Raw genomic sequence first — 19,944 nt, 5'->3', positions numbered from 1 at the left:
GCCGCCGAGGTTTTTTTTTTCTGGTTTTATTACCCATTTCCTCTCCCTTGCGCCAGCAGAAGGAATGCTCACTTTTCTCTCACAAAGCCACATTTCCAATGCCAGAATCACACAGGGACCACCATGATTAAGTGCAAGCCAGTGCCTCCCTAAACATGCGAGACATTATAGAGCCCCCAACACTGGAGAAGTGTTGTGTTCCAACATTTATGTGAAGTAATTAAAAACATCCAGCGGTAATTTAATAGTTCCCACTGAGTAGAGACATGAAGTCTACTGACTTTTTTGCTCTGTATAAATAACCTGGAATGCAGTAAGCACACAGATTATTTGGTCATCTTTTTTCCTGCCCTTTTGCAACATTCTGTATGAGGCTTTCTTCTGTGTCACTCCGACCCAAGATGAGATTCTGCAGTAACAGGCGCTGACTTTTCAATTCATGTTCCAGATAGTGTGTTTCATACATCAAATACTGGCATGCGATTTAAATCAGAGCCTCCCTATAACTTGAGACTGTCATTCTGCGAGTCTTCCAGTCTAACACCCATAAGCATAAAAATGACCTCGAGCGCGCACAGCAGCATATCCGAATGCGGATGGTTCTCTGAAGTGCATGTCAATAGCCCAGAGAGCCGGGAGTGCAACAGACATGTGGTTCCAATCTGTCTCTTTTCTCACAGTGAGAGGAGGCCATTCATGTATCTCACTGTAAATACAGCACTTAAACACACAACAGACACTCTCTGTTTTCCAAACCCCCCAAAAAACTGACCATGTGGGTAATTAACTTGGGCAAACAATGCTATTGTGTTACTTTTTTTTTTTTTTTTTAATAATAAACAACTCCTCCAAAAGAAAAACAAAACAAAACACTGAGGCATATCTCATTCTCTGCCCCACTTTTATGTTATTGTTGTGCATTTATGGTTCTATTTTCATGCTGCATGTTGGCAACTATTTTCTATAAACCTCAAAATATGTCTTTGACACAAGGTGATAACAGTTAGGTAAGAAATGGTAAGAAATGGGGTTAAAAATGTGTTTCACATGAAGAGAGACACATTCTCCTTTCCATGGCCATAAAACAAGACAAAGCTTTTTACAGTATCAACAGACGGAAGGTGTGACCTCTTGGCCCCGCGGGCAAAAGGTGAGAACTCTGGGAAGTCGCCGAGGAGGCCTGGTTCCAGCCGCCAGCCGGCAGACGAGCCTTATGTCCTCCTCACCACATTCCTTCCCAACTTAGATCACTAAACAGTTCACTCACCGGCTCTCTGTCTTCAGTCCCATCCAACCCACACCAACATTTACTCTTTTTCTTGCACTTACAAGGCTGACACCTTATAAAGGATCCGGAATAGAACTAGTGGTACAACTGTAATGAGCTCAGTAAGCTTCCAGTTCAGTTTCAATTGCTGCCTTTGTGCAGGTGCCCGAGTTTGAAATTCAGATTAGTCTGATGGGCTGGAGGTTAAATAGTCAAGTAAGGATTTGCTGCTCACATTCAAATGAGATTCTCTAAAGTGGAGTCATCATGAGCAAAGGTTTAGAGAAGTCTACCGGGGAATACATGCGGTGAATAAAGAAATAAGCTTGTGTAACCTGGGGGTGTGTCCTTTTATATTTGGGGTTGACAAGGCTGAGTGAACTGGCCGCAACACAAGCTAGCTCTGATTTCATATTCATAACTTCTGAGGTATGCATAGCACTTGGAATGAAAAAACAAACAAAACAAAAAAGACAATTGGCGACACTGATATAAAAGAGTACAGCTGAGGGAAGCTCCGCTCATATACACACTGTCACATCAAGAAAGTCAAATCTGGTCTTGTGCGGACCCAGGAATAGCAAGGTCATCCTCTGCAGCAAACACTGAGTCATCTCACACCCACATGCACACACACACACACACACACACACACACACACACACGATTAAATAAGACATATTCCTTGCATTCAGGGATCCAATGGCTTAATGGTATGAATGATTTCTTAATTATATCTATTCATCATCGTGCACAACTTCAAAAGCCCAATGAGGACAGAGAGGGACACCGGCTAAGAGCTTCGCGCAGCAGCTTACTAACAGCCGGGCCATAGTTCCCCTCAGCAAACTACAAAACATGTCAGTTTTCTAAAGAATAATGACAGCATGCACAAATGGAGCCTGGAAGCATCACACTGGCCCTGCCTTTTCAGAACAGTCATGTCCTCTAGACAGAAGGGCCTTCAGAGAGCCTGGCCACTGACATACATGAGTGTAGAGCACCCTCTAGGGGACAGAGAGCCGTGCTGACTTGACATGGGAGTGTGTGGAACCAGACGGACGGTAACCACTCACTCAAAACGCACTTCAAAGCTCCTTCTATGGAAATGTCATCTTGGAAAAGAAAGAAAAGAAACAAGTTGAAACAGTGACTTTTGATATGCAGATGCTGCATGAACGGCCGAGGCATTCCCATAGTTCTAATTCCAAGTATGTTTCCTCTGTGTATTTATGTTACTTTGATATTCTGTCATCACATCTGTGCTCATGCAAGTGTGTAATTCATCTCCATCTCCAGTTCTGTTTGCTATTCAGTAAAACATTGCGAAAGGACATGCCTTCGTTGTCCTATCTTGGGGAACCATTTAATATATCTGCTGTTTATGCAAGAGAGTCTGCTTGAGATTAGATCTATAAACAGACACAGTATGTGAATCCAGTAAAGGCATTGTTTTTGCAGAGGGGGTGGGGGGGGGGGCATTTCTGCATCATCACCGACAATGAGTTGTGCCATTCTGCAGTGATAGTGTTGCTGTGTCCGGTCGATGCGGGCGGCCTACAGACATGTGCTTATCCCAGCCCCGAGACAAGACAGGCTGCCCAGTCAGGCTCTGCAGCGAGGGAGATATATGGTCAGGAGGTCACGCAGGCCTCGTGTGTAACCGCCACAGTCCATCATCCTTACATGTCACACTCCATCTGGGAGCCTTGAATGCTTTGAGGACGCTGATGTCTCCAGTACCAAGAGTTCTATTAGCTTATGAAGAGGGATGAGCAGTTTTCAAAATTAAAAAATCCATCATTACGACATTCACAACGCAAGTCCAGTGTCACGACATCTGCATATGAAGAAAAATAAGGAACAGAAAATCTTATGCCAACTGAGCGCATTTGATTAATGCAAGGCTATCTGTTCATCAATTATCTGCTGGTGCAATACCTTGGAAGCGGCTGGGCCATCATAGTTCTCAAAATGCTAATCCAGCCAAGATAAGTTGACTCTGATGCCAGTAGCTAATGGGGATGGGAATTGCCAAAAAGCCCTCAATACAGTGTTAACTCTGCCTCGCTTTGCAACTTCTCACCCAGGCCAATGCTGCAACAAAGAATGTGGTCTTGGTCAATTAGTCTGGTGAGAAGGGTTTAAAAATAAAAATCAAGAAGCTTCAGCCACAATGTGACAACAATGTAATTCCTAATGTTCAGCAATACAGAAATATTTTGCTTTTATTAAAATGCAAAAAAAAAAAAACAGTGGGCCTACTTATGACGAAACGTGCAATCTGCAATGAATTCCCTTAAAATGCACGTATGTTAATACATGTCTATGCCCTACTTATGAATAAAAATAAATGTACTAGGCTGAAAAGCAACAAAAGGTCACATTTTCAGAGAGAAGAAACTATGCTTCTCATGAAAGCACTGGACCCTTACTGCACATCAGTTAAAATGTTAAGAAAGCAAAAGAGAAAACACTGCACAACACCACAATGGATGGACTATCAATCATAAACAAATGGTGTGTTGTTCATCTAATAAGTATGCAGGCAAATGGGGAATGCAGCATATAATAAATTGCATTGATTATATTATTCTAATGCGAGCAAGTCACTTATTCAATGTCTGCAGTGTGGTGTCACCCTGCACAGTTTCATTAACCTGGTTTCCATTACATGGCCAAACAGGGCCAGCAAGAGCTTGCTCACAACATAATGCATGACTCGTGCATCTTGTTGCCAACGGAGTCGGCTTGTCAGCTGAGCTATAGCTTGGTACAGGCCCTCTTGTGGGAAAAGTGGCTACTGTAGGCTCAGCCAAGAAGACAAACACACTTCAACTTTGGAAATTTATTCGCAGTGATTTTAATTTCAGAAAATCACAAGTTCATACACCTGCCATTTTCACTAGAAGTTAAATGCAAGGGTTTCAGAACAGAACAGGCTTCAACGTCTGTTACATGTCAAAGAGCTGTAGAACAGAAACATATTGGTATTGTGTCAAATACAGATATATATATATAAAAAAAATCTTTCTCACCTTGTGACACTACTTTTAGACTACAGCCACAGTTCATTATTCAGCAATCTGCATGACATTTCAATGAACCTGCTAAATTTGACTAACAACTCAAAATGTGGCTTCTCTTCAACTATTTATTAGTTACAGAACATGCCATCATATACACATCTTGCTGTTTGTTTCAGTGACCAGTCATTTGAACATAAAACTGTTGGGACTCTGGTACAGCCTTTGCATGGTGCCATGCTTCCCTCTTTAAGCCCACTTAAGTTGCAACATGTCAAACATAAAGGTTATAGTCAAAGTAATCTTAATAAAAGGGGATAACTGTGCACTTGTAGTCTTTTCACTATCTATTCAGTGCTTAACTGCAGGGACATTTTTTTGAATGAGCTACATAATAAGAAAGTCCAATCTTGCTCTTGCAGACGATATTGTTGATGTGCGAAGTGAGCCTCTTGATGATTTACACAATATTTCTAAGAGAGTAAGGTTTAAGACAGAGGGTCAAAACAATCCGTTACAATTAATTGCCGTAGTTTTGTCCTTCTGGTGGTTGTGGAAGCTTCGAATTTTCTTTGGATATCATTAGACGCCTTAACTCTTGAAGAACAATTTTAATGCTATAAGAAATTTGCCATTTCGCTAATACTGGTATGCTACGTGAATCCACCTGCGAGACAAAATGAAAAAACACCACATCAGTCATTGTGACAGCACCTGGGACAATGACTTGGCACACACATCACGTTTGCATACCAAACTATCACACCACTCTAAACAATACCTCAATGCAAACAAATTAAATTACATTGTACTCAACAACACTCATACATAAACCTTTCAAGTTTGTGATAACACTTACCATCCCGTTGGTATTATTTATCCCATTCATGCTAATTTTTGTTACAAATCTAACAGTCGGGGGTGCCTCTGGGTATTTAGGTCCACATTCCACTTTCAGACTGTATATCCTGTTCTCATAATTAGTCTGGAAAATAAAGCAGACAAAGAGGGAAAACATTTGCTTTGGTTATTGTATCTAGGTGGCTTTCAACGTTTCCTATCTGTATTGGAATAGAGGCGTGGTATAATCTTAATTTCCTGTTTAGGGGTGCTTTGCTTACTCTTGCTGGTCCGATGATCATGCCTGTCCACCGTGTGAGAGTCATGTCTTCGTCGTCCTCGAGGCCCCAGCTGACTGTGCCATCTCCGACCCCCTTCTGTCCCTCTTCAAGCTCTTCCAACAAGCGAAAATTGCGTGGAACTTTAACTCCTGAAATAACAAGAACGCAACATAGGAATGAAACTGATTTAACACGATATCAAAGTGCTGTGTCAATATCTGTGCTCTAACTTTGCATCCTTTACTGAAAATTGGTGCAAACATGCATTCATCTTCCCAATCATAAAAGTAGAATGTATCCAAATAAGATAAGGGTGAGAAATACATTCATAGATGCAGGACGGGATGAGCTAAGACAAGCAACTAATTGACAAATTGGCTCTGTAGTTTGATATGATGTTGTACACACCAGTCTGATCAGGTGTCAAGTGCGCTGTGCACACCGCTGTCTACATACTGTGGAGTTAGGCCAAATTTGATACCTTGCCCACAAAGGCAGTTACTGAAGATATTCGACACTGTTGAGCATTGAAGCTTCAACACAAGTCAGCACTCTGACTTGTGTTCATGAGGTTAGAACACATGGGTCTATGCTACTGACTTTAAGTACAATAGATTATGAGTGACATCCAGTTATCTTATTATCAATGTCACAACAGTTGAGTTGATAACATCATCACCCAAAACTAGTTTGTCAAAGTCTTCAGCAACTGGGAAAATCAGGGTTTTGTCTTTGTTCTCACACTTTGGAAACACAGATTGACAGGTACAAGTAGGCGTGTAAATGACAAATCGTTTACAGTTCAGGACTCGAGGAGTGGTACGAGTTGAAAGGGTGATGACTCTTAAGTAAAACAACTGCTATTCATAATCAAGATCCGGATGACAAATTCACAAAAGAGGAAGTGAAAAGAGCATTGAAAAAGGCCCCATGCTTCAGACAGAAGAGACAGTGAAACCTTTTCAAATTCCCCTGTCACTGAATCTTAATTTTAAATTTTTGCCTACTCCAATTTCAACGTTCATCACATCAAACTTCACAAAACACTTATAATGGACATTTCTCAGATGATTTGCAGTGCCCACAATGGATTGACTTTTAAGCGGCATATGAGCTCTTCTGTGTCCTTAAAAGGCATTTGTTCACAAGTTGTTGCTCAAGCCTCCAATCCTGTGACACCAAATAAACACTGGTCGAGAAACGTACAATGAAAGTGATTATAGCAAGTGGCTGAATATTTTCAGGAAAATTACTTCAAGGAAGCAAGCTCCCAAACCAAGCAGCTTCGGTTTATGTTGGTCCAAATGTGCCTGAGAGGACACTACTTGAGGAGAGACTTATCCTATTTGATGAGAGAAGTAGCCTATCCAGTCAAGGTCAACCTGCTAACTAAACCAATATACCCAGGACCAGGATAATTGTTTTAATTGGTAGACTATAAGCAGCACAGGTAGGTCTAACTGATGTTTCATTGCACTTTCTGAATTTTAAATACCCTTAGCTTCCCAAAGATTTCACAGCAGACTGTATTCAGTATGCAGGATCTTCGTTTTGTATGTTCTCTATGGCACTAGTAAGCCTAAAATATGAATTTGCAGGTCGCGCCAACTTGTCGCAAGTCCGGTTCAGTCATGAGTGAGATTACTTCCCTGTTACACCAATTATTTGAAACAAGTCTCTTCTGTCATGATTCTTTATGTTTCCACAATGGCAGCTGTTTGGTACATTGTACTAGTGCAGAAGAAATAAAATATGTGTGATTTCACCACGCATTATGCGTATTCGCTACAGCAACCGCAAAAGCGTTGTTTGAGTTGCTTCTAACTAGCCTGATTTGTAACTCCGAAACACACGCTTCCTGGTGAGCGCTAACGTCTGGCCCCGTCTATTTGCTGAAACAACGCGTGCAACTAGATCAATTCTGTGCGTTTCTGTATTGCCCACACCACCAGACACATATTTCCGATCAGTGGAAACACTGAATATTTACCTAGATTCTTTGTATGGACAAGGCAGGAGTCATTTCACAACTTAACGTTGACCGTTGAGCGCTATTGACTTGTCCCTTCCTACAATTAAATAATTCAGTTAACGGTATGTTGTTGTAGCGTGAGGTGTGTCACGGAAGCTATAGAAATTTTTTACTAGTGTTAATTGATTTTATGTTTACTGCTTCATTGGAAATGTATACCCATAACAGCATACATAAAGAACCTACCAACAGGACAATCCAGGCAATTAACGTTACATAAAATGAGTTATTCAGATCAAGTGACTTTACGTTAGCTAACCTATCTACCGAAACGCATTGCCGTGTGGTGTTGGAATATTCTAGTTCGCTTGGTTAGCTAGCGGTTAGTAGCTCCTCCGCCTGTGGTACACTGTTTACAGTCCCAATTTCAATTTTATATTTAGATAGTTTATATGATACATATGATACAAGTTATTAGATTTGCTAGCCGACCCAGAACTGCAATAAGCGTTTAATGTAGCCCCCCCATTGCTCGGCTGTTAGCTATTTAAGCTAACTCGGGGCTATTCTCAACGCCTTGCTTAGCTAGCTAGGTTTGCTAACTTGCCAGCTGCATCAAATAGACGGTGCCCTTAAAGAGCATTGCTTACTGGATACGTTGTTTTTGAGAAATTACGACCACGCGACTTTGCAAACATCTGAAGTGGAAAAATGCCACTTTTGCTCCCTGAGATCATGTTGCGACTCACGCTTCACCTCTGGTTTAGGTGCCTGAAATGTAGTTTGAAGGCATACGAACCTGAGGAGGCCGCCATCTTCTTCAGCCAAATCCAGAAGCACACAAAACTGTGACATCACATCAGTTAAAACAGCAGCATCACACCGGCCACTGACTGCACTACAGGGCAGGTCACAGTTGTGCAACTTTCCTGCAGGAAGAAGGGAAACTGCCCAAATCAACTGTACAGGCTGATACTCAGGCTCTCAGCAGGGAGTTGACCGGTCTGGACATAGTTTATAATTACAAAGTTTAAAATTAAAGTATGAAAGGTTCAATTTAGCACTTTAAGTATAGTCTGAGCTTACTGTCCAATACCGACCAATATCAGTTACTTAGCTGATGCTCAAATACAGACTGACTTAAAGTGAGCTGTTGGGGGTTCAGTGTCTTGCTTAATTACACTTCGACAGGACAGCTGATGTGGGGGTCAAACCCACAACCTTCATATCACAGAACAGTCTCTCTAGCCACTCTGTAGGGTGTAAACACAACTGAGCATATATGCACGTTTGAACCACTACTTACTGATGTATTGGAAAAAAACAAACACTCCAATTATCTTGAGACAATAGGAAACATTTTATTTTTCCCCAGTAACAGGTAGCCAATGCAAGTTGCAATGATTATTCACAAAGAACAATTTAAGTCAACTGTTTGGCAATAAGTACTCAGCTTTTAAAGGATTATTTGAAGACGTGGAAAATACAAAATGAAACAATCTGTGTCTTAAGCTTGCTTGAACAGGCTTTCCAAAATATGAGGAAAGTTGTAGATGAAAGATAAATGACGACATAGCACAAGTTAAGGTGTGTCTCAAGTCAACCGCAGCTGACAAATAAAGGAATGCATGTGGGATGCACTGAGCCTCATACCATGACAGGCTACATACAACAGCAAGACATCAAACATTATGGAATACAAGCACTTTTAAATATTAGCTTTGAAAAACAGTTGTGTAATATTAATTGCCAGACAAAGCATTTTTCTCCCACAATGATATGACATCGCAGATTGAATGAGTCATCTGTTCTGAATCACGTCTCCAAAACCCAGGCCATTCAAACATCTAAATCCCTCAGAAAAACACACAGGGGTTCTATTGTACAATAATTTTTTACAGCACAATAATGTGGTCGACACAAGAAAAGGTTTGAATTTAAAGACTGTACATAATTGCAGGGTGTGCCTTAGGCGAGTAGACGAACAGTCTTTCCAGTGACTGTCAAGTAATCCTCATCAGCCAAGGCTCTGAGCGCCTCCTCGAACAGCTCCTTGGTGATCGCCTGAAAACAGGGAGACAAAGCAGGAAGTCACTACAGGAAAGACTTTTACAACATTTACAAGTGTTGATGCGGATGGCATTCGGCACTTTGATATAGTTTCATATTTTACTTTGACTGCGATTAGATTTTGATTACCAATATTATTCTAAGGAATGTAAAACTGCATTGGATCCTTATTTAAAAACAGAACTGCCACTTATTTTTTGGTTGTTTTTTGCATTTCCTGCACTCAGGATCCACAAGGAGTTCACTTCATATACAACTATTCATGTCAAGTCATTTGTGATTTTTCTTTCAGATGCACTTTCTCTGTTGAAAGTTGATTAACTGGTTTCTTATGATGCAGCATTATCTTACATCAGCGACATATAGGTATACATTTCTGCACTTGCACTGCCAAATTAGATATAGAGGGCACACGGTTTTGAGTGGCAATGTCTTGAAAAATCCTTTGAATACAGTTTTTCCTGCATTGATTTCAAATTGGCTTAAAACTAGTAGTACACTACTAGGCAAAATGAAATATTTACAGTTTCGGACTGTCCTCGGAGGTCATCAAACAGCTGCTGGTATTTCATGGCGGGTGTCTTTCCCTTGGACTGGATCAGTTTCTTTAGAGCCTGGGCGACCTCCTCCTTGCGCTTGCGGGCTGTGGCACTCATACCTGTGATGAGAAAACAAGCCCCTAGTTCAATCACCAATACATCAACACAACGACTTATTAGGAATTCATATAAGGTTTCTGAGTGTGAGAATAAATCAGTGAGCTGGATTACTGGGCTTTAATATCAATCCTAAAACAATCTCAGTAAGCACATTACATAATTGCTTCAACAAAAGTTGAGACCATCATAACTCAAAATGTCTCTATAACAAATGGCTAATATTCCCGAGGCCCCGGCTTGCGCACCTGTTGTGAGAATAGAGATGTCAACAAATCCTGTCCTGGGGTCTGTGGCCGACTGCTTGAGGGCCTCGCGGTGCAGCCGCTTGGCCTCCTCCACGTCGATGGTCTCCACCTTGTCAGAGAAGCGCACCTTGGCGTGGGCCTCTGCCAGGCGGATCAGGGACTCCAGCTGTCTGGGGTAGGCGGACACCATGCCGCGGCCGCTGCCTATCTTCCTCATGTCCACATAAGCCTGAGGACAAACAGTACAGTGAGGCTGATTTGACGCTGTACATGTTAGGCACGCACAAGTAGGGCCGCAACTAACAATTATTTTCATTACCGAATAATGTATTTTTTCGATTGATGAATCATTTAGTTTATAAAATTGTTTACTTAGTCTGACCAGCAGCCAAAAAATCCAAAATGTTAATTTTATGATATGAAACGGAGAAAAGCAAGCAAATCTGAGCATTTGTGAAGCTGTAAGCAGCAAATGTTTGGTATTTTTACTTGATAAATGACTTAAATGACCATCAAAATTATAATCAATTAATTTTCTGGTAATCAACTAATCGGTTCAGTACTACTAGTCAAGTTTACCAGGTCTGTTAGTATTGAAGCCAGTCTGATTATACATGCATTTTCAATGAGTGCTCAAAAAGTGTCAGGAAATTAATCTGTAATGGAAATACGTATAGAAAATAAATTGTATTTTAAGTATGTTTACCTCAATGAGGGCCTGGCTGGCTTCCTCATTCAGTCTTGGATGTATGTATGTCCGTGCATATGCAATGTAGTCCTTCAACACAGCCATGTCGAGGAACTCTTCCTCTATCTGCTCCTCGCTCTGGTAGTACAGCGACACCAAGTGGTGGGCCAGCCTGCGGTCGTAGGCCTCATCTTGGGGATCCAACATCAGGAAGATGAGATCAAATCTGATGGGGCAAGAATGACGATGTTAAAATGAGTGACGACAGATAAAACCCATGCATCCAACAAGAATTGTCACTCAGGTGCCGGATAGAGAATAAACAAGCAGAGGAAAAGAATAAAATCTGCTCACTAAATAGCTCCTGATGCAAAATTAATTTATTAAAACCGCAGTGGAATTAATAAATGTGGTCTGATGAAGAGCAACGTGCTCAAAACGTAACCACTGCAGTGTTAATAAATTAATTTTGCATCAGGAGCTGTCCAGTGCAGATTCCAGTCTTATCCTCTGAATGTTAAAATCATTAACAAAACTGCTGACATATTTATGACCAATACAATATTAATACAGTGTTACATGGAGGTTGAGTGTGATTCTGCTGACTGGCGGTATTCACCTGGACAACAGTGTGTGAGGCAGCTGAATGTTCTCAATTGTGGTTTTCTTGGGGTTCCACTGAGATTCAATGGGGTTAGCTGCTGCCAAGATGGAGGTGCGAGCGTTCAGCTGGCAAATGATTCCAGCCTGAAGGTATAAAAAGAACAGTAAAGTCAGAGGCATCATCTAATTATTTCCTCTTGTAACAACAGAACCATTAAAGCTTTCACTGTCTCTCCCTTATGCCGCCCAATCCAAGTCCGCCTATACATTTTTAAGATTTCTCAAACTCACCTTGGCAATGGAGAGAGTCTGCTGCTCCATGACCTCGTGCAGCACAGAGCGAGTGCTGTCGCTCATCTTGTCAAACTCGTCAATGCAGCAGATGCCGTTGTCGCTCAGCACCAGCGCGCCGGTCTGCAGGACGAGCTGCCTGGTCTCCGGGTCCTTCATCACGTAGGCGGTGAGACCCACGGCACTGGAGCCCTTTCCTGACGTGTACTGGCCGCGGGGCACCAGGTTGAACACGTACTGCAGCAGCTGGGACTTACTGGTGCCAGGGTCTCCACAGAGCAGGATGTTGACCTCTGCGCGGAAGTTGCCCCTGCCGGTCTGGCTGAAGTCCTTGCGAGTGCCACCAAACAGCTGCAGCAAGATGCCCTGGAACGAGAAGAGACGAAACGTACTTGTAAGTTACCATCAAAAACAGCACTCACAAAAAGCTGCAGTCAAACTACTAACACCAAATCTTTATGATAATTGGGGATGGGACGATATACTTATCTCACGATACGATATATGGGGTTCACGATTCTTTACAACCACGATATGATGTAATAACAGTTCGGTGTGTGCAGAATTATGTTTATTTCTCAGCCACAAATCTTTCTAATTTGTATTAGCTTGCTAGAATGTAAACAATTTCAAAACGTCTTTGCAAAATACAAATAATGCCATTTTGACGGAGAGCTTGTAAAATAGTGATGGGCAAGCCGTCTCATTTGTGATTACTACAGCAGAATAAAATGTAGCTAATATTGCAATTCATTTTTATGCCTCACGATACGCATCGTCACATTTTTGTATTGCGATATACTGAATTTCGATATATCGTCCCATCCCTAATGATAATACTGTTGAACAAGACTGCACATCATTCCTTCATTCACACCTTCTTGATGTCCTCATGTTCATAGATGCTTGGTGCCAGGGCAGAGGAGAGGCGATCATAGACATCTGGTTTGGCTGCCAGCTCCTTCAGCGTCTGCACGCGGTCTTCGGTGAAGAGCTTCTGTTCTGCTTCCTCGTCCAGCCCGTGCAGGCGCTTCTCGTCGGTCTTGCGGAAGTGGATGGCGTCTATGTGGGTCTTGTACACCGACTTCACGTTGCTCTGACGGGGGTTCACGCGCATGGGGACCGCTCTGTAGATACCTGCAGGGGCATTCGGGAGGCGATTAAAATGTCTGTTGACGAGTCGCACAACTTGCGAGTTCTGCCAGTGTAGAGATTTAGGAGAGAACTTGTAAAGCCATAGAAATTGCAATATCATGCCTTAAGAGATTATATTCTACAAGAGCTTACCAGTGATGTTTACACGGTCTCCTGGCTGCACTTTATCCACCAGGTCATTATGGGCGTAGACGATAGTGGTGTGAGGGGTCTGACCGGCAGGCATGTCTTCAGGAGACTCTTGGACTTTTATCTGTTTTAAAGAAAGAGCACTGCGTGAACAGATGCCATGCCTTCATAAACAGCAACACTGCACTAATTAGCATTTGCCATCCTTGGAGACTATATATCATTTACTGTAAGCAATCTGCCCTATTAACAACCCCCAACCCCACCAAGCTCACCATCTGTTTGTCTGAGAAGACAGAGCGATTGTGAATGAGCGCCAGGCTGTGGGTGGTGTTGCAGTTGCGACACACGGCCGGCTCAGCGATACGGCCGCGATCCACCTCCACACGGGTGTTGTAGGCGCACACCTGGCACTGGAAGAAGGCCTCCTGCATCTCGGGGATGAGCTGGGAGGTGCGGATCACCATGCCGCTGATGGTGATCAGCTGATCAATGTCTGTGGGGGGGAACACATACGGCACACCGAAGCTTTACCATGCAGCTGACACCTCACGTTGTATCAAACCATGGTGTAATATTCACACTAATTATCAGTAATATCTTTCAACTGGTAGTAATAATGAGCGTGACTGACGTGTGACATGTTTGCCATCTGGTGAAATGATCCAGCTTAATGAGTACACTCACCCTCTGGGTTTAGGCTCCTCATGTTTCTGGTTTTCAGGGCGTTGTAGGGGCGCACTTGGATCTGGTGCTCCAGAATGGAGTCTGGGAAACGCTCAAAGAAAAGCTCATTGACTGCCATGTCGAAGGTTGGGATGACTTCCTGACAAAGGGATGAAGGGGTGAGGGATGTCAAACAACCATTTGAGAAACCATTCAAGAAAGTAGTATTTAAAAAAAACAGTTTAACACTAACAATGTCACAATTAAGGGTTTGATTCCCACTCCCATTCATACTGGAAAAAATTATGCAATCATGGTACAGTAAGACATTCTGGATTAAAAACATCTACCAAATGGATATATAGCACATAGGCATAAGCCCATGAAAATAAAAGGGGAATGTGAATAAAGGGACATTACTTGTGGGTAGCAGATGAGCTGCCTGTAAAGTTCTGCATCGAAGGACTGGACATGCCCGCAATTCACATTCAGTACAGGATCACCAACAACACTGATCTATAAGACAAAAGGAGAACTATTGTTATGCTTCATTCTTCATCCAAGTTGTATAAAGTTGCAGAAGTAAACCAGAGTATAGATTGGCCTAATCAATAACACCCAACACTCTGAGCAACAGAGCACACAGTGAAAGAGAGAACAGCGATATGATTACAGTGCAGCACCTCTTCCAGCTTCTGCATGTACAGCGGTTCGTTCAGATCCAGACCGGCGTTCTCGTCCTCATTGGCGGTCGGGTCGATGAACCTCTGCAGAAACCTCTGGAAACAAAACCAAACAAAACATTGAAACAATAACTCTTATGAAATGAAAATAGCTTTTACCTTGGATTAGTTGGATGGTACGACTACTTGTGCTTTCATACCTGAAACTTCTCCTTGCAGGTTCCTACATTGACGTCAGTGCCCCAGATTACCAGTCTCTGTCCTGCATTTTGCTCACTGGCCACTGCACCATCGGCACTTGGCTGGGAAAAGAGAGTGAACAACACTGTTAGCCACCATTGTTTTGAGTTTCAGTTATCACCGTTTACTTTGTGTGGCTGCATATGTCTGACAAGGTTTTTTTTTAATGCTAATTTTGTTATGCTGTCTCTGGAAATAAAGTCAGATATAAAGTTAAATCCAACACCACACCATTAATAATGATTATCACAATATGATGATTCTCTGAATATACTTTGCCCATATACTGACCGGCTCAGAGTGAAGATCCACCTGGGGAGCCTTCCTGACTGATCCCAGGTCAGGTCTCTGTCTGGCTGGGGTGCCACGCACACCGCTGCGGGGCGTCCCCTCCACCCTGGAGCTGGGGGTCCCGTACATCAGAGGGGAGCTCATGTCCACTTCACTGGGCAGGACTATTTAACAAAAAAAAAATAAAACAGACAGATTCATATTTATAATACGCTGAAATAATCACAAGTGTGTCACAACAAAGATTAAAATTACAATCTCATTAACATTGCAGTGACTAATACCACAAATAACAGAGGGCCCAAGAACCACCAGCTGGTCTCCAGCAAAGTGAATGGATATGAATATGTAAAAGGCTTATATGAATATGTAAAATACTTTCAGTAATATTATTGATACACCCACAATATAAACAATTCTATATGAGACTCAGAAAGAAAATAACAAAAAACTTATCAAATAGGGCACACTTGTGGTTCTTTGGTGTAAAAAGGATTTTAAACAAAAAGGCGATGTATCTACCCGAGTGTCGTGGGCTGGAGAACAGCGAGGTGTCCTGGGCCACAGCGGGGCTGGGCATGTCGGTGGGCGGGGAGGTGGGCATGGGCAGCAGGTCAGCGTTGGAGGAGTCCTGACCTCTGCGCCGCTGGGAGGGAGGAGAGGTGGGGCCTTCGCTGCCAGCTGAGGTTACACATGAGAGGAAGGACAAGTTAATAACAGCGTATCACTGTTGCTCTGCGAAAACCTTGAAAGTCCAATCTTGGTGATTTTCATGTTTTAATTTCAACTCAAGGATTTCATGCTCCTCTATGGGTTGAGAGAATTATACCAAACTTTCCTATGAAACACTTTCAAAACCCCACTGGATAAATAAAAAAAACAAAAAAAACAAAGCCTGGTGGCCAAGCTGAAAACAAGGCTGTTTTTCCATACAGGGTTTTCACTGCACTGACGATACTCACAATCACCTGGATGTCTCAAATAACACATTAACAGGGTTCCCAAACCTTTTTACCAATGAAATTCCATGACCAAATATTAATGACTGAATGAAAAAGTAACCATCAACTACACTAACTTTAAGCATTAGTTTGTTGTTCACTTTAATTTAATATTATTTTAACTGTCTAAAAAAAAAAAAAAAAAACAGTCAGCAACCAGCAATGTTTTGCTCCAGACTGTCCCAGAGCCAGCCACAGATTTTTGTGACATTTGACAGTATTCAAGAAACAAAAAAAAAAAACTTAAGATAAAATTATGACTTTTCCCTTTTATCATTTTTCATAACTTCTCCAGGCCTGGAAACTACCAATTCCATGACTTTTCCAGGTTTTCCAAGAATGTGAGAACCTGCATTTAAGACTTCATGTCATAACGGTAGAAAGCTTGAGGATTTATTTGGCAAGGCACGACTTTAAGCAGTAAGAGGCCCTTGATGGGCCAACGCTTACATTGAGATGCTGAAGCCTAGCCAAGAGATGTAAACTTACGAGTGGATGGGTTGTCGTTCCTTCCACGTTTACGACCGCCAGGAGTTGATGTTGGGGAAGACATCGTTGTCAGTTCTATAAATTAAATGGATCAAAATGTACAAAATTAAACCAAGTTAACATTAGGCCAACTGGAAAGTCTGCCGCAATGATAACATGTGGCTGCTGGTAAAACAATAAGCCATACTCCCAGCGTCTGAACTGACTTTACACTCAAAAATAAGCGTACAAAGAAAACAACACGTACATGCAAGATCAAGAAAGCATCTTCTGTGTAATATATATGAAGCTTTGATGAGATATAACTAACAACTTTATAAAAAAAAACATATTTAACACGCTCTATTCTTACCGTCTCTTTTGTGTACGTCCGACTGCAGCAGATCTGGCGCGAAACTGTGAGTGACGTTATTTTCGCGGGGAACTTTGCACCAATGAAAAGCCAGTTCCTCCTGTCTCCTTCCGCCCGGTTCCCCCAGTGCAAAGAGTGTAGGTGTTAATTTTCCCCGTTGTTTCTTTCATTCAACATTGCAAAATCCTTAATGAATTCACTTAATAAGTTACATAAAAATAAAAACGATACATTTTCCTCAATATCAAATTTGAGATGTGATGCTGCAATTATTGCGCGTGGTCCCATACACAATATTTTACCCTGTCTGATTTGGTTTCGTCCAACCTGATCTGAATTTCACTAGCAGATGCATTCATCAACCACATGGTGGCGCAAACTTCATTAAAACTTCCCTAGGAGGGACTGGAAAAGTACAGCGCGCTTCTTTATTCTAGGAGGACAATAATGAGCGTTTCCGAGAAGTGTAAAAACATGTGTAAGTTGAAGGTCACTTATAACTTTTTATCTCTGTTTTTAACTGGTAAATTACTACTAGCTCATTATGCGCGTTTTTTGTTACAAATACCAGAAAAGTAATCCCTCCAGCATTTTGTTCAATAATATATACATATCATGGGCTTATCAGCTTCCTTTATTTCATAGATCTTGTCTCAAAAGTTTGCGCTGTAAACATTATGCAGTGCATCTCAGGCATGATGATTTAAAATCAATATAGGCCTACCACATTAGGTGTGCATTACATGTATATTATAGTCCTACACTGCTGGATTTTATTAATGAAAACTGTGATAATAACATATTAATGCATAATAAATGGTACTGATGTTCACAACCAGTGATACAGTGCTAATAGAAACGTGTGTAAACTATGACTTCCAGTTGGTGATCATCCTAATGCAAACACCTATCAATATCAACAAAAATCTATTATATTTTCAGGAAAGAATGTATGTGTGGCCATATTTTCATGACTTACATCAGTGTGATAGTACTCACTATTAAGTGTACTATAAATGTATGTCATTAAGATTTATATCAGCCTAAAAAGCAATATAAACTGAGTTTTGGTTGGTTTTACCCTCCTTCCAACCCTGTTTAAACATTTCCCACGTGCTATTTTGTGCGTTGGCGTATTAATGCGTCCGGTCCGGGACAGACATTTACAGGAATGATGACGGCTGACAAATTAAACTCAATCCCAACTTTCGGGGCCTATGTAAACAACACAAGACCGTGTGTGCCTGCTCGTACAGTCGTAGTAAAGTGGGTGGCACTTGCACACGCCCTTCTCTCCTCAAATGGGAGTCAACGGAGACCTTGACTTTACTGGCTCACAGGAGGGGGAGGTTAGCGTGTGACGTCAGCAAGGGAAAGATACAAAACACTCCGCGAAATACGGACGCCTCAGAGTAGTGAAAAGACATGACAAGAAGTTTGTTTTTCCTAAAGGATAGAGACCTGACAGTCAACACATTGGGATAAAACCACGCAACCTGCCACATAAGACAAAAAGAGAGAAAGACGCCTGCAAGGGGAGTGCTGTCATTGCGGGTTTAACAGTGCGTGACGACTTGTGCGGGTTACATTTTAACAACTAATTTCCCCTCTACACCACGTGGGCAACGACCAGAGTTCATGTGTGACATATACAGTCTGGACTCTCAGTGCGTGTCTCCACAATGCAACATGAGTTGGGCGATGGAGCCTGCTAACTTCTACGAGAACAACAAGCTGAGCGGCCTGCAGGCGGTGTGCAAGCCGGGCAGGAGCGATGGAGCCGGGGAGGACGGCGGCAGCACCATGGTGGAGCTGAGCACGGCCGCGGCGATGTACGACGACGAGAGCGCCATCGACTTCAGCCAGTACATCGAGTCGATGACAGCCGTGCCCAACCTGGAGCTGTGCAACGACGAGCTGTTCCTCGACCTGTTCAATACTGTGAAGCAAGAGAAGGCGGACTTCTACAACATGCCCAACTCGCTATCGTCCGGCGGCAGCATGCAACAGCTGTCAGCCAGCTCGGGCTACGCAGCTGGGAGTCAGAAAGAGTACGGGAGGAAAGCGGAGTTTGACAAGGGGGTGTTCAGCGCGCCGATCAAGCAGGAGTCGGACTGGAGCGACAGTGACATGTCCTCGTCCCTGCCGTCCCAGATCGAGACGTGCGCCCAGACCTCCGTCAGCCTGCCCACGGGACAGCCGACACCCCCGACCACCCCGGAGCCCCTCTCCGCCGTCAGCTCGGCCAGCTCCTCCCCTCGGAAGATGGGGAAGGAGAAGGGGAAAAAGTCGGTGGACAGGTACAGCCAAGAGTACCGTCAGAGGCGAGAGAGGAATAACATAGCTGTGAGAAAAAGCAGGGATAAAGCTAAGCAGCGCAACTTGGACATGCAGCAGAAGATGATTGAACTGAGCGCGGAGAACGACAGGCTACACAAAACTATTGAGCAGCTAACCAGGGAGCTTACTGGGTTGAGAGATTTCTTCAAACAGCTACCCAACTCCTCCTATGTGGACTCCGCGAGTGCAAACAGTCGGTGACAAATAAATATGTCACTAATATGAACTGAGCTTCTGGAAGACATACCTCAACACAGACATTTCGGTTTTTTTACCATCTGTAACAGATGCATTTTAAGCTTAACCATAATGGCACTGGAAATATTTGACGTTGCTGCCATATTCTCTTTTATTTTTGTGGGAAAATGTGTTGTTTTTTCTATATTAAATTATTTTACCACTGCATTTACATGTTGTTATACCTGACATGGTACATGTTTTATAATTCCAAACTTTGTATAAGAGCCAGAGCATGATCTTTTATATAGTTTGTATGAAACCTTGACACATGTGTCTATGGAATCTATAATAAAATTGCTGAAAAGAAGTAGAATGGCCTGGTGTGTGAGTTCTCTTGGAGTGTGATGCAGTAGCCTCTACATATATTACAGTTTGAACGAATGTTTTGTCAGGGAACAGTGACATCTTGAGTTGTA

General features: G+C 42.5%; 3 protein-coding genes across 6 annotated transcripts; 1 reads left to right on the top strand and 2 right to left on the bottom strand.

The window, feature by feature from the left end:
- Window positions 1–4,100: 4,100 nt before the first annotated feature.
- Window positions 4,101–8,331, bottom strand: ube2v2 (ubiquitin-conjugating enzyme E2 variant 2). Of its 4 annotated transcripts, XM_071523671.1 has the most exons (5): window positions 8,182–8,201; window positions 8,132–8,136; window positions 5,415–5,560; window positions 5,153–5,278; window positions 4,101–4,960 (listed from the first exon to the last, which is right to left on the bottom strand). In XM_071523671.1, the coding sequence occupies exons 1-5, from the start codon at window positions 8,199–8,201 to the stop codon at window positions 4,814–4,816; spliced, it is 444 nt and encodes a 147-aa protein (XP_071379772.1). In that variant the 3' UTR covers window positions 4,101–4,813. The 4 variants fall into 4 exon arrangements, with proteins under 4 accessions (XP_071379772.1, XP_071379769.1, XP_071379771.1 ...); XM_071523668.1 differs by lacking the exon at window positions 8,132–8,136 and having other exon boundaries at window positions 5,346–5,563; window positions 8,186–8,331; XM_071523670.1 differs by lacking the exon at window positions 8,132–8,136 and having other exon boundaries at window positions 5,406–5,563; window positions 8,186–8,331.
- A 391-nt stretch (window positions 8,332–8,722) lies between these two features.
- mcm4 (minichromosome maintenance complex component 4) lies at window positions 8,723–16,982 on the bottom strand. Its single transcript, XM_071523667.1, has 17 exons — window positions 16,949–16,982; window positions 16,597–16,671; window positions 15,629–15,787; window positions 15,107–15,270; window positions 14,776–14,877; window positions 14,576–14,671; window positions 14,313–14,408; window positions 13,914–14,052; window positions 13,502–13,722; window positions 13,230–13,350; window positions 12,820–13,079; window positions 11,943–12,308; window positions 11,668–11,795; window positions 11,067–11,274; window positions 10,361–10,589; window positions 9,981–10,114; window positions 8,723–9,450 (listed from the first exon to the last, which is right to left on the bottom strand). The coding sequence occupies exons 2-17, from the start codon at window positions 16,658–16,660 to the stop codon at window positions 9,355–9,357; spliced, it is 2,583 nt and encodes an 860-aa protein (XP_071379768.1). The 5' UTR covers window positions 16,661–16,671; window positions 16,949–16,982; the 3' UTR covers window positions 8,723–9,354.
- Window positions 16,983–18,346: 1,364 nt separating this feature from the next.
- On the top strand, window positions 18,347–19,835 carry cebpd (CCAAT enhancer binding protein delta). Its single transcript, XM_071523664.1, has one exon. The coding sequence runs from the start codon at window positions 18,587–18,589 to the stop codon at window positions 19,487–19,489; it is 903 nt and encodes a 300-aa protein (XP_071379765.1). The 5' UTR covers window positions 18,347–18,586; the 3' UTR covers window positions 19,490–19,835.
- The last annotated feature ends 109 nt before the right edge of the window (window positions 19,836–19,944 follow it).

The sequence above is a fragment of the Centroberyx affinis genome, unplaced genomic scaffold (genome assembly GCF_046629955.1).
Source record: "Centroberyx affinis isolate AG114_WGS23_722 - 3 ecotype Tasmania unplaced genomic scaffold, CSIRO-AGI_Caff_v1 ptg001103l_1, whole genome shotgun sequence".
NCBI classification, from domain to species: Eukaryota; Metazoa; Chordata; class Actinopteri; order Beryciformes; family Berycidae; genus Centroberyx; species Centroberyx affinis.
The sequence above is the reverse complement of the archived record's forward strand: the minus strand, read 5'-3'. Positions and strand labels throughout refer to the sequence as shown.

Excerpts from the sequence above, each read along its gene's own strand:
- ube2v2 (XM_071523668.1), bottom strand. Across the intron at positions 5,279-5,345 it reads TTCCAATACAGATAGGAAAC|ACTAATTATGAGAACAGGAT; the intron begins GTTGAAAGCCAC and ends TTTATTTTCCAG. Across the intron at positions 4,961-5,152 it reads TAAATAATACCAACGGGATG|GTGGATTCACGTAGCATACC; the intron begins GTAAGTGTTATC and ends TTTGTCTCGCAG.
- mcm4 (XM_071523667.1), bottom strand. The coding sequence starts at position 16,660 with ATGTCTTCCCCAACATCAACTCCTGGCGGTCGTAAACGTGGAAGGAAC. Across the intron at positions 15,271-15,628 it reads CTCCAGCCCACGACACTCGG|TCCTGCCCAGTGAAGTGGAC; the intron begins GTAGATACATCG and ends TTTGTTAAATAG. Across the intron at positions 10,115-10,360 it reads CATCTCTATTCTCACAACAG|GTATGAGTGCCACAGCCCGC; the intron begins GTGCGCAAGCCG and ends TTCTCATCACAG.
- cebpd (XM_071523664.1), top strand. The coding sequence starts at position 18,587 with ATGTGTGACATATACAGTCTGGACTCTCAGTGCGTGTCTCCACAATGC.